The sequence below is a fragment of the Mus pahari genome, chromosome 21 (assembly GCF_900095145.1).
Source record: "Mus pahari chromosome 21, PAHARI_EIJ_v1.1, whole genome shotgun sequence".
NCBI lineage: Eukaryota > Metazoa > Chordata > Mammalia > Rodentia > Muridae > Mus > Mus pahari.
Window position 1 is genome coordinate 23386899 of NC_034610.1, and position 13677 is coordinate 23400575.

At 47.2% G+C, this 13677-nt stretch overlaps 1 protein-coding gene and 1 pseudogene across 6 annotated transcripts in view; both read right to left on the reverse strand.

Moving 5' to 3' along the window:
* Nucleotides 1-1710: 1710 nt before the first annotated feature.
* On the reverse strand, nt 1711-3175 carry LOC115062822 (annotated as a pseudogene).
* Nucleotides 3176-6305: 3130 nt separating this feature from the next.
* Fkbp5 (FKBP prolyl isomerase 5) overlaps nt 6306-13677 on the reverse strand; it is a 113328-nt gene continuing 105956 nt past the window's right edge. For 5 of the 6 annotated variants that reach the window (XM_029532932.1, XM_021220969.2, XM_029532931.1 and 2 more), the window contains 2 exons: nt 10090-10329; nt 6306-8452 (listed from right to left, as the gene is read on the reverse strand). In XM_029532932.1, the coding sequence (XP_029388792.1) occupies nt 8345-8452; nt 10090-10329 (348 nt within the window). In that variant the 3' untranslated portion in view covers nt 6306-8344. The remainder of the gene's footprint in view (nt 8453-10089; nt 10330-13677) is intronic. The other variant, XM_029532934.1, reaches the window with a different exon arrangement.

The window sequence follows — 13677 nt, forward strand, 5'->3', positions numbered from 1 at the left end:
AATTTTTGAAAATCATTTAGGGTATGTAAATGATCTCTGCGAATCTCTAATTTCTGAGGGGTTATCTTAGTGGGAGATATAATAGAACCTAAAAATGTGCCCACTTCTGAAATTTGCANCTTTTCTGCTGCTATTTGCAATCCCCATTGTGCTAATATTTGTATCAAAAATGGATAAGATTCCTGCAACACTGTCATGTCCTTATGTGAAAGGAGTATGTCATCCATATAATGTACGAGAAGCAAGGTGGGGAACCGATGTCTTACAGGTTTCAGGGCTGTTTGTACAAAAAGTTGACACATGGTGGGGCTATTTGCCATGCCCTGAGGGAGTACCTTCCATTGAAATTGTTTATCGGGCTCCATATGGTTAAGGGCTGGAACAGTAAAGGCAAACAAACCATGGCCTATCTTGAGGGCACAAAGGTATAGAGAAAAAGCAATCTTTAATGTCTAGAATAACAACTCTCCAATGTCTGGGCAGAGCAGACAATAGGGGCAATCCCCGTTGGATGGAGCCCAAAAGATTCATTTGGGCATTAATTGCNCTGAGATCATGGAGAAGCCTCCATTTTCCTGATTTTTTCTTAATAGCAAAAATTGGGGTATTCCAAGGTGAAGTAGAGGGTTCTAAATGTCCCAGGCGTATTTGTTCCTTAACCAAATCAGTGATAGCTTCCGATTTTTCAGAGGATAGGGGCCATTGAGGAACCCACACGGCTTCCCCTGTAAGCCATGGTATGGGCATAGAACCCTCAATGGCCGCTAGAAAAAACCCAAGCCCTGTCTTCCTTTATTACCCTCCTGTGGGATAGGTTCAAGTCTACCCTGTTCTCCTTTTCCTAAACCTCTTCCTTTTTTGTAGCCCATCTTACTCATGATTTTGACAGCTTGTGTGGAGTACTCATTTGTTAGGGTTAGGCCCATTTCTGAGAGAATATCCCTCCCCCAAAGGTTGACTGGTAATGGAAGAACATAGGGGGTAAACACGCCTCTCTGCCCTTCTGAAGTCTGCCATTCCAGTTGCGCAGAGCTGATTGTAGGGCATGATTGGTACCCCAGGCCTTGTAGCGAGTGTGAGGATTTATTTACAGGCCAGGTTTGGGGCCACCAATGTGAGAAGATAATGCTCTTATCAGCGCCTGTATCCATTATCCCCTGAAAGTTTTTACCATTAATAGTTAAATGCAGGGGCTGGTGAGATGGCTCAGCGGGTAAGAGCACCCGACTGTTCTTCCAAAGGTCCTGAGTTCAAATCCCAGCAACCACATGGTGGCTCACAACCATCCGCAACAAGATCTGGAGCCCTCTTGTGGAGTGTCTGAAGACAGCTACAGTGTACTTACATATAATAAATAAATAAATCTTTAAAAAAAAATAGTTAAATGCAGCGTGGGTTTGTTGTTTAGTGGCATAACTAGATATGCTGCATCTTGGCCAGAAGATCCCATACAATTGTTTCCATATGACTGCGTGCCCTCTTCTCTCCCTGAGGGCAATAGGACCATCTGTGTAAATCTGTCTCCTGATGTAATGGAAAAAATTCCTTGAGGGCAGGAGCAGAGAACCTGGATTTCTTGTGAATGGTGATGATCTACTATTCCAGGATAGACTACAAGTCCTTGCATAGTCAATGATCCTCACCCTATTATCAAACCTACTGTTCCTGAAGGTAGGTGTTTAGGAGCCTCAACTTGGATGGGTTGGACATTCATTTGGGGCATGAGTAGGAAGTTGGCGGTGGCACGCAGGTCCACTCCTGTGACTCCTCGGGGTTCATTTCTATTGAGTTGCTCTGGCTTTTGACAAATCGGTTCCCATATTTGTGAGGGCCCTGGGATCAGGGGCCCGCAACCCCGTTTTTTGGTAGGCGGCTGTCAGACTCATTAACTGGGGGCAAGGGTCTCCCTTATATATCACGGACTGAGCGGCATTCACTAGCTTTATGATAGCCTTTTCCACACGAGTGCAGAGAGCGGCCACTCGGGCCTGTCCTGGGAGAGGGCAGTCCTTCTTTAGGTGACCCATTTTCCCGCAGTTAAAGCAGGCTCCTCGTTTATTAGCAGAGGGGCGCTTTTGTGATTGTATTATAGCCGCAGCTAGGCCTGCATTGGTAAGTGGCCCTCCCAGTTCTCTGCATACTCTAAGCCAGTCTTGTATTCCTTTATTTTTTCTAGGAGTGATCGCAGTTCTGCATTCCTGTGTAGCCTGCTCATAAACAAGTTGCTCAGTTAATGGCATGGCCTGTTCAGGATCTCCAAAGATCCTGCCTGCAGCCTCAGTCATTCTTGCTACAAAGTCTGAGAATGGTTCCTGGGGGCCCTGGATGATTTTTGTAAGATGGCCCCCAGCTTCTCCCTTTTTTGTGAGAGCCTACCAAGCCTTTATGGCGGTTGCCGATATCTGGGCATATGCGGCTACGGGATAATTAGTCTGATCAGCAGCGTACTGTCCTTGCCCTGTTAACAACTCAAAGGTCCACTGTCTTTGATCATTGTTTTCTGCCACCGCGTTAGTTCTCGCTTGGCTCTGGGCAGCATCATACCACAAGGCCTTCCATTCCATGTATTGTCCCATGTTAGGTAAGGTCGCTTTAGCGACCATTTGCCGGAGTCATTGCCACATTAGCGAATCTCTCAACCTGCACTAAGGTAAAGTTGGCATTGACCCCATAGTTACGGACGGACTCAGCAAGTTCTTTGTTGATATTCTACAGGGGCATATACGCGTCCGGCATCTGTTGTAAAACCCGGAAAGGCCATTTGAATCTTTTTTAATTCTTCCTGGGGTAAAAAAACACTGGCGCCATATCTTAATTCATATGGTGGAGGCACTGAGGGTTTAGGCACTGGCTGTGTAAGGAGCTTATAGGATGGCCGTATACCCCCTTTTTTATTAGTTCTTAGTTGCACTCCTTGATTGGGGCCGTATCTTTCTTCTTCATATTTTGCTGCTTCTTCTTCTAGTTCTGACTCTTCACTAGGGTCTAGAGCATCACCAGAATCTGAGCACGAGCTATCAAGCTCAAGGGTTTCTAACTCCTGGGTGGGATAAATGTTCTTAACTTTATTTGCAGGGGGATCGTCTTTGTCTTCCCCCTTTTTATATCTCCCCCTATTTACCTTTTTGGGGGGTCCTTTTTCCTTGGAGACGTCTTTCTTTTTGCGCGCGCCCATCCTCTCGCTACGTTTGGTTTCTGACATGCTGTCCTGAACTTCCTCCAAACGTGCACTGCCCACTAGCTATAGCGGTTTTACAAGTCTCATCTTCTAAGCAATTTTTAACAAGCTTCCATATGGCCTTAGTGCCTAGANGTAAGTCCCNGTCTGTAAGGTGGCGGTCAAGATCTTTCCCTAGTTTATTCCAAGAGGTCAGGGTCAGTGACCTTGAGCATGCATACCAGGGTGCGACTCAGTCAACTTCCTTTACAAAGTTTTTTAGGGTTCTCTGTCCGATCTTAATGTCCCGTTGTCTAAGCAGTCTCCAAGGTCGCTACTATAGACTGTGAGGAACCCATGATGGTAAGTGGGGGCCCGCGGCTTATGTACGTCAGTCTTACAGCAACCGAAAATGAAAGCAAGAAGTTCGCAACCAGCAGCTTATGTATGTCCGCCTTACAGTCGCTGTTTGGAAGCAAAGATTCAGCGCACCGCTCCTTTATCTACAAGAGGCTTACCGTGCACTCAGGTGGTGCTGCCGCTCATATACCTCGGACTGATCACACCGCACAGACTAGCACCAGCCATGATGTACACAGAAGGAGACGAGGAGAAAAAGCGCAAGGACAGTAAATACAATGACTAAGGCCTCAACTGATTCTTCCCAAGGTGGAGACAAATTCAACCCAAAGTCAAGGACAGACATACCTCTCCGAAACTTACCTCCCTGCAGTTCTGGATCCTCCCTGTCGCCGAGGGGTCTCCGATGGTGCTGACGATGTTGAGATTCCCGGGTTTCAGCACCAGAATGCAACACGCTACAGCCTCGCCAGCAAGAACGATGGGACACACGATGGGATTCTTCTGCAGTAAAGCTTTAATGCATCTTGAGAGGCAATGCATAAGCTACTCAAAAGTGGAGACCCCGAGGTAAAAAACCCTCTCCCTTATAGAGGAAATGTTCTCTGCCTAGGACATGTAGCTCCCCGGTTGGCTGCTCACTATCCGGCCCAGATGACGCCACGGGACAGGCTTGGCGCAAGGATGGAAATTTACCCGGCACATGCATAGACCGTTTGTCAGTTGGAGCACCAGATGCCAGCGCCATCTTGCCATGGCGATTGTGAGGGCAGCTCCCCACATATGAGTACATTGTAGCTCTCCAGAGACAGTAGTAGAGGGCATCAGATCCCATTACAGATGGTTGTGAGCCACCGTGTGTTTGCTGGGAATTGAACTCAGGACCTCTAGAAGAGCAGCTAGTGCTCTTAACCACTGAGTCATCTCTTCTGCCGCCCAATCACATTCTTCAGTTGAATTCCACTAGAGTTCTTCAACCCAACAGCTTTTGCGCATCTAAGGACCACTGCCCATGAGTTGGTTTAAATGATAATGAAGCTTATGGGCTTCAATACTTGGTCTCCAGTTGGTAGAACTGCTTGGGAAGGATTAGGAGGTGTGGCTTGTTAGAGGTGTTCCTAGGAATGGGCTTCGAGATTTGACAAACTCATGTTATTCCCAGTTAGCTCTCTCTGACATTTCTTCCACTATGTCTTTGCCTGTTACCATGTACTCTTTAAGAAAAAAGAGATTATTATGTACACAATGTTCTGCCTGCCTGCATGTATGCCTGCATGCCAGAAGAGGACATCAGATCCCATTATAGATGGTTGTGAGTCACCATGTGGTTGCTGGGATTTAAACTCAGGACCTCTGGAAGAGCAGCCAGTGCTCTCCATCTGAGTCACCTCTCCAGCCCCCCACATGGGTTCTTAACTTTGAAACTGCAAGCTTCAAATAATCTCTTCCTTATATTATTACCTTGGTCATGGTGTGTTACCACAGCAATGAAACAGTAACTAAGGCCAGTCTGTTTAGCTTCTGAGATCAGTGGAGATTTACTGGGTTTAGGGCATGATGGCTGTAGACCTTTTTTTCCTTTTTATACTATTTAATCAGGGGCTGGAGAGATAGCTTAGTGGTAAAGAACACTGGCTGCTCTTGCAGAGGATGAGGGTTCAGTTCCAAGAAGCATACGGCAGCTTACAACCATCTTGTAACTCCAGTTCCATGGGCTCTGATGCTCTCTTCCACCTTCCCTGGGCACTACATGCACACTGTGTATGTATATGCATGCAGGTAAACACCATACATGTAGTGAGAATTTCAGTTTCTTAAAAAACCCAGTTATGGGCTGGTGAGATGGCTCAGTGGGTAAGAGCACCCAACTTCTCTTCCAAAGGTCCGGAGTTCAAATCCCAGCAACCACATGGTGGCTCATAACCATCTGTAACAAGATCTGACTCCCTCTTCTGGAGTGTCTGAAGACAGCTACAGTGTACTTACATATAATAAATAAATAAATCTTTAAAAAAAAACAAAAACAACAACAACAACAACAAAACCCAGTTATGTTATGTTAATATGTTTGTTTTAATCTCACGTGTGAGATAAGAGACTGTTTCATAGCTGCTATGATTTGCCTCGTGTTCTTGCAGAGGCATGGTTTTGCTGGCTGCAGACAGTTTCTGTGACCTCTGGGATTCTGGAAACTTCTCATAGGGTATAAATGCCGAGCCCTGAGAGGGGCTCTCAGGTGGGAGTGCACCCTGCAGAGGAGGCTGCTGTGCCTGTTGTTGCTGTGGCTTGTCACTCGGCCAGAGGAGAAGATTGGATATTCTGACCATGAAGTTTGGAGTTGACCCAAGGAACTTGACGCCCCAATCAGCAAGAAGCAGTCTAAAAAGATCTATGTCCCCTTCCCCCTCTAACCTTCTTTCTCCCTTACCTGAGATAGGGGGTTAGAAGGGTTACACAGGAACTCAATAAAGTATTGCAAAAAAGCACATATACACATAAATAAAATCATAAAAAATCAAGTGTTTAAGTCAAGCCAAACAATGGAGGGGAGGGGGAGGGGCACCCCAGCAGGTAAGAGCACTTCCTGCTCTTCAGAAGACTTGGGTTCAGTTCTCCACACCCACATCTGGCTCACAACTGTCTGTATCTTCATTTCAAGGAGATTCAAAGTCCCTTTCTGGTCCCCAAAGGCAGCTGGACACAAATACTCTAGCACATAGAGATAAAAGTAAATTTTAAAAATCAAATGAACAAAAAAACCAAGCCATGAACAATGAAAAACCACTTTTTAAAAAATTTATTTAAGGAACACAAAATGCATCTAAATGATTTTTTGTTTTGTTTTGAGACAGGGTCTCCCAGGTCATGGGATCAAGGGTGTGTGTTACCATTACTCCCAGCGTCTAAGTGATTTTTTAAAAACCAAAATGTCAATGTATCACCTGCTTCCCATCACTCTATCCAGTCTAAGGGTATTTGAAGACACCTTCTGATTTCCGTGTAAATTGTCTGAGATTACTGAATACAAGAGCATGAAAAATCCTGGGGTGCTGGGCACCTTCCATTTCTGGCTCGGAATCTTGACCATCCTCCCTTCCCACACCAGTCTCCTTGGCCCACAATATACACTTGGGAGACATCTGGAAAAAGAACTTTCCTGTAAGAACCTAACGTGTTAGGCTCAAATTCCAACCCGGCCTCCCTGGCGCTGCAAGTCTAGTGAAGAGAACTACAAACACTAGAGCATCGCACACACAGTCGGCTCCTGCTCTGGACTTCCTGGGTGAGACCAGGGCTCTCAAACATAGATGGAAAGAGGCAGAAGTGCCAAGTGTGAGCTGCGAGGGCCCCAGTCACATCCCAGACTCCTTCACAACCCATTCCTCCTGCTTCAGGCAGAGTAGAACTGGAGCCTCGGAACCGCTGTCCTGCAGGTGTGAAGGGAGGCCTGACTTAATGCCTGACACGAGACTGTCTTACTACAGCCACACATCTTGAGTGCAGTGGTCCTTAGGGCTGGAAGTGAGCTGTCCAGGCAAAGGTGCATGGGTCATTGCGTGGTGGATGTGTCCCCATGGGGGTACCTTAGGCTGTGGAGAAGCCAGCCATGCTTAATCCTGTACATCACCTGCAGGACTAAAATCCAACTCCAAAACTATTTAAGATTTGCCCTAATTCAATGCCCAAGTTTTGGAGACTTTGGCTTGATGCACGGACACCGGAAGCCCGCAACCCTTACAGAATACAGAGGCTGCGATGTAGGGTGAGGTATCTACCTGTTGGACCTCCAGGTACCTCGCCTTAAGAGTAACTGCCCGTTTTAAACCTAGAGTATGCCTTTCAAAACCCAAGCTAAAAAGGAAAAATTGAAAACTATTTTTGCATGATAGAGGAGTGTGAAGTTCTTTCCAAAAAGCAGTATACACGCTTACAAGTAGGTAACCGTAATAATAATAATAAAAAAAGGGGCAACTCATCAATCCTAGGTGGATATGGATATCAGTCCACTCAGGTCTGGGACAGGAGCAAATCCTTAAGTTCTTCACAGCAAGGGCGAGGATGGGAACACGAGGCTGAGCAGCTGCGCCGAGCAGGGAGGGCTAAGCGCTAACATCATTCTTGAGAGGGACGAACAGCGGGAAAGATAAGCCCACTTCTGACCGCTCTCCACATCGCAGAAATTCACCCGAAACAGAGAAAGCTGACCGGGAAACTCCCGCGTGCCGTCACTAGTGACGGGCGTTGGAGGAACGAGAGTCTGTGGAACACTCTGGCTAGGACAGAAAGCCACACTCAGGAGCCTGAGAAAGGACTTGGAAGGCAGGCAAGAGGCCCGAGTCCCAGCTGTGGACTGGGGAGCCCCTGGCTGTGGGCTTGTGTTCTTAGTAGGCCCATCAGTGCTAAACAAATCTCATCACCGGCCCCTGCCATGCCCACCAATAGGAAAGCAGAGATCACTGAGTTTGTTTTATCAACGGTATCAGCTGCAGTGTGACCATAGTGCAGATGTAGAACCCACAGCAGCTGGGCCCTAGGTTCACAGGGATGCTGTGCTGGACACTGAAAGGTGACAAACTGAAATGGGCTGGACTGAGCTGCTGGCCTGGTCTCTCACCAGCGGCCTTCTCTGCTGTTTCCTGGCATGTCCCCACCCCCACCCCCCGCAGCAGCAGGTGGTCATTTGGGAAGCTACTGGTATGCCATTTGCTTCCAGAATCACAGAGACTGTAACAAACCTTACACTAAATACTGTTCAGTCCTGAGTTGGGGCGAGCCCAGTGAGGAGGGCCGAGTTCATTAGGACTCTCTTCCCTCCTTGGCGCGGCATCATACATGGCCTTTGGCCTTTCCTTCTTCCATGGCCTGACTCTCGGGTTGTTTGCCGGCGGCGGCTCCTTCTATAGCCTTCTTGCTCACGGCTTTGCTGGCTTCTTCCTGAAGTGAAAGGAGGAGAGGAGATCAATCAACCCCTGCCTTCCCGAGACGGGCTACCAGGTCTACAGCGAGTGTGTACGCTTGTATCTGGGGTGTACACTGGGTAAGTAGGGGTGGCAGGCGATGAAGAGCTGCCTACCTCAGGCCACTGCTGAGTAACTTAGGTCCTTGTGCTACTGGTAGCTGAAGATGGGGGACAGACCTGGGACCACAGGGTGGCCATGGGGCAGGAAGCTGACCTGTGTTCAGACACGCCCACTGCCAGCGAGGCTCCCGATGACAGCAGAGTACACCAGAAAGGCCACCACAGGGACGCTGTTTCCAATCCAACCTGAACTCTACTAGGAAGTCTCCCCAGAGGAACAACACGGAAGGGCTTAGGGCTGTTGTCATTGTCTCCAGACAGGGTTTCTGTGTGTGTGTGTGTGTACCAGGCTGTTGTCATTGTCTCCAGACAGGGTTTCTGTGTGTGTGCGTGCACGCGTGTGTACCAGGCTGTGTGTGTGTGTGTACACCAGGCTCTGTTGTCATTGTCTCCAGACAGGGTTTCTGTGTGTGTGTGTGTGTGTGTGTGTGTGTGTGTGTGTGTGTGTGTGTGTGTTGACCAGGCTGGCCTCCAGTTCAGACAACTGCCTGCTTTGGCCTCTGCTTCCTAGGTGATGGGATCAAAGGTGTGCACCACCACTGCCTGGCTGCATTCATTCATTCATTCATAACTAATTATTAGATATTTTCTTTATTTACATTTCAAATGTTATCCCCTTTCCTAGATTCCCTCTGAAAATTCCCTTATCCCTCCCTCCTCCCCCTGCTCCCTAACCTACCTACTCTATTCCTACCCCTACACTGGGGTATAGAACCTTCACAGGACCAAGAGCCTCTCCTTCCATTGATGACCAACTAGGCCATCCTCTGCTACATATGCAGCTAGAGCCATGAATCCCTCCATGTGTTTTCTTTGATTGGTGGTTTAGTCCTAGGGAGCTCTAGGGGCACTGGTTAGTTCATATTGTTGTTCCTCCTATGGGGCTTCAGACCCCTTCAGCTCCTTGGGTACTTTCTCTACCTCCTTCATTGGAGGCCCTGTGCTCCATCCAATGGATGACTGTGAGCATTCACTTCTGTATTAGTCAGGCACTGACAGAGCCTCTCAGGAGACAGCTATATCAGGGTCCTGTCAGCAAGCTCTTGTTGGCATCTGTCATAGTATCTGGGTTTGGTGGTCATTTATGGGATGGATCCCCAAGTGGGGCAGTCTCTGGAGGGTCATTCCTTCTGTCTCTGCTCCAAACTTTGTCTCTGTAACTCCTTATTTATTTTTTAAAAATAACAAGAGAACTTGGTTTGGTGGCAGATGCCTATAATCCTAACCCTCAGGCGCCAGAGGCAGGAGGATCTCTGAGATGAAGCTAGCTGGGTCCACAAAGAGAAACCGTTTTAAGAACAAAACAGAAAACATGAAGAACACTGCTCCACCTCAAGAGTCAGCCCTCAGCTCTCAGGGACACGCCAGGGCCTCCCCACCTGTGCCTCTGCCCACATGGAGTCCCTTCCTAAGTCTTGTTTCTTCCAGCCCGGCTGCCCAACCTTGTCCCTAGGCTAGTGTCCTTACGACCCTGGGGCTGTGGGCACACTACCTTTGCATCCCGCTCTGCAAACTTGTTGAACATGTTGGCGTACACCTTGCGGTCCCGCTCGTTGTGCTCCCTTGCCTTCCTCTGGCACATGGAGATCTGCAGGCGCGCGGCCTTGTTCTGAGGATTGACTGCCAACACCTTCTCGAAATCGCCCTTGGCCGACTCAAAGTCGTTCATGAGCAGCTGGGCCTCGCCCCTTCTGTACAAGCCTTTCTCATTGGCACTGTCCAGTCCAAGGGCCTAAGAACAGAGGGACAGATAGATGGGTGGGTCACAGGTTGGAAGGGACAACTGCAGCTCCTGTCACCTCAGTGCTGAGGCAGTGCAATAACACAGCGGTGAGCAGAGCTATGCACAAGGGTCATGCAACAATCACTTATCAGTATTTTAGTATAAGATGTCTCCAGCTCAGGGGTGAAGCTGACCACCTGATGGTGCTGAGAGCTTTGACCAGATGCTGAGGCAGCTCACCAATGTGCTCACACTGCACTGGGGAGGGGGGGTCACCTATCAGATGATGTTGTTGCTGTTATTATTATTATTATTGGTTTTTCGAGACAGGGTTTCTCTGTGTAGCCCTGGCTGTCCTGGAACTCACTCTGTAGACCAGGCTGGCCTCGAACTCAGAAATCCGCCTGCCTCTGCCTCCCAAGTGCTGGGATTAAAGGCGTGCGCCACCACGCCCAGCTCAGATGTTTATGATTCATAACAGTAGCAAAGTTACAGTTATGAAGTAGCAATGAAATCATTGTATGGTGGGGGTCACCACAATGTGAGGAGCTGTATTAAAGGGTCACAGCATTAGAAGGTTGAGACCCACTTAGAGGAAGGTACCAGGAGTATATCTTTTTTATTTTTTTCAAACAGGGTCTCACTATGACCAGGCTGGCCTCACACTCAGTGATCCACTTGTCCCTGCCATCTGAGTGCCTGGCCCTAGAGGTGTGCTTTAAAAGGCACATCTTCTCCCTGGGTCTCTCTGCGTTCTGGGTTCTAGGAAGCAAGTGGTCTGCTCTGTTCTGTCCTTCTGCACCATTCAGCACCAGCCAGCCAAACCTGAATTGAATGTTTTGAACTACAAGCCAAGCTGTCCTCACCTGATGTATGTGTATGTGTGTGTGTGTAAGTAGGGCAGATGTCCATCTCTGATGTCATTCTTTAGGATATGTCCACCTTGTTTTTTGAGACTAGGCTAACCCCTAAAGAGCCTGGGGTTTGCTGAATAGGCTAGGCTGGCCAGCCAGTGAACCAACACAATATTACCATCACGGACAGCCTGGAATTTGTGTGTGTGTGTGTGTGTGTATTTTGTTGGCATATATGTCTGTGCACTGCTCGGAAAGGGTGTTGGATCCCCTGGAACTTGAGTTACAGACGACTATAAGCCACTATGTGCCCTTAACCACTGAGCCAGCTCTCCAGCTCTTCATACAGCTTTAGTGGGCGCCAGGGACAAAGCCTGGGTCCTCACACTCACACGACAGGGACTTTACCCTCCGAGTCATTTTTCTCAATCTCTCAAGTTTTAAATGTGCACATCTCTAGCACTTCTACTTCTAGTAATTTATCCTGGGAAAACACCCCAAAGCATGTGTAGAGAAACACTGGATAGCCTTTCTTAAAACTCTTAGAATTATTATGACCCTTATAATAAAAACAAGCCCTGAAAATCTTCCTATGAGGATCAGTTAAGTAAATCTCCATGAATCATAGAATGGATCTTAAGAGGGTGAGTCTTTTCACAGCAAGCGCAGTGAGGGAGAGCTGTAGAATGCCCTCATCTGATGTGGAAAGAGTGTTGTTTTCACGTAATAACTATGTCCAAACCTTTCTCTATTTTATATATATATTTGTGCTGTGTACTATACAAGTATGTACAGATGCATCTGTGCACACACACACACACACACACACACACACACACATATGACAGGTATCTTCCCTTTTATTCTCTGCTTTATTTCTTTTGAACCTGGAGCTCACAATTTTCAAGTTTTCAGAGAGACTGGCAGCCAGCGAGCACTAGTGATCCTCTATCCTGATCCACTCAGTGCTCCCAGCGAGCACTAGTGATCCTCTATCCTGATCCACTCAGTGCTCCCAGCGAGCACTAGTGATCCTCTATCCTGACCCACTCTGTGCTCCTGTCCTGTGGGTTAGGCCAGGCTTGTGTGTTGAGTACTGAGATCTGAACTTGGGCCCCATACACTTGCACAGTGAGTACTCTTACAGCCTCGGAGCCAACGGTCCAGTCCTAAATCTACATATTTTAATTTAAAAATACATATGCAAAGGCTGGGGGTTAGCTTAGCTTGCCTAGTACATACCAAATACTGAATTTTATCCCTATCTTACAAACAAAACAAAACAAACCACCAACAGGAAGTGGAGGCAGGAGGACCAGCTACACAGCAAGTCTTAAGTCAAGCTGGGATCTGAGAGTTTGACTGAAAAAAAATAAAGCAGTTACTCTTCATTTGGAAAAACTAGGACTCTATAGAGACGGAAGCTCTGGGAGGGGAGTGAGACACTCAGTGGGAAGGGCACCTGCTGATGAGCTTCAGTGAGCTTGGTCCTCCAGCATGGGGGAAGGAGAACTGACGCCAGGCCGCCCATGTATGTACCACGTGCACACGCACATGCAGACAACCTCTCCCATATAGTAAATGTCTAAATGACTGGAGAAGCCATTCCCAAGCTAAGAGCATGGCTCTTGTAGAAGCCCCGAGTTCAGTTCCCAGCAGCCCAGCAACCCAATCACAGCTGCCTGGGACTCAAGCTCTAGTGAACGGACTCCCTCTGCTGGACTCAGGGAGCACCTGCATACACACATACACATGCCACATACAGATAACACACATGTACAAATATTTTAAAGATAAAGTAAATCTCTAAATGAGTGGCTTTGAGAGAGAAAGTTGATGGGAATTTTTTTTTTAAAGATTTATTTATTTATTATATGTAAGTACACTGTAGCTGTCTTCAGACACTCCAGAAGAGGAGTCAGATCTCGTTACGGATGGTTCTGAGTTACCATGTGGTTGCTGGGATTTGAACTCAAGACCTTTGGAAGAGCAGACGGGTGCTCTTACCCGCTGAGCCATCTCACCTGCCCCACGCCTGACTTGTTTTTGGTTTTTCGAGACAGGGTTTCTCTGTGTAGTCGTGGCTGTCCTCAAACTCAGAAATCCACCTGCCTCTGCCTCCCAAGTGCTGGGATTAAAGGCATGAGCCACCACTGCCTGGCTTTTTTTTTTTTTTCTTTCTTTTTTTGATAGCTGAGCTTTCTTGTGTGCTTAAATTCTGAACTTTGTAACAGCTATATATTTTTAAAAAAAAATCACAAACTTTAAAAAGTATAATTGCCGGGCGTGGTGGCACACACCTTTAATCCCAGCACTCGGGAGTATATATACATATAATAAATAAATAAATATACATATAATAAATACATATAAATAAATAAATAAATAAATAAATCTTAAAAAAAAAAAAAGGATGCCCCCCCATAGGCTTATATATTTGAATACGTCATCACCAGGGAATGGAATCCGTTCAACGGATTAGAAATTAGGAAGTGTGGCTTCT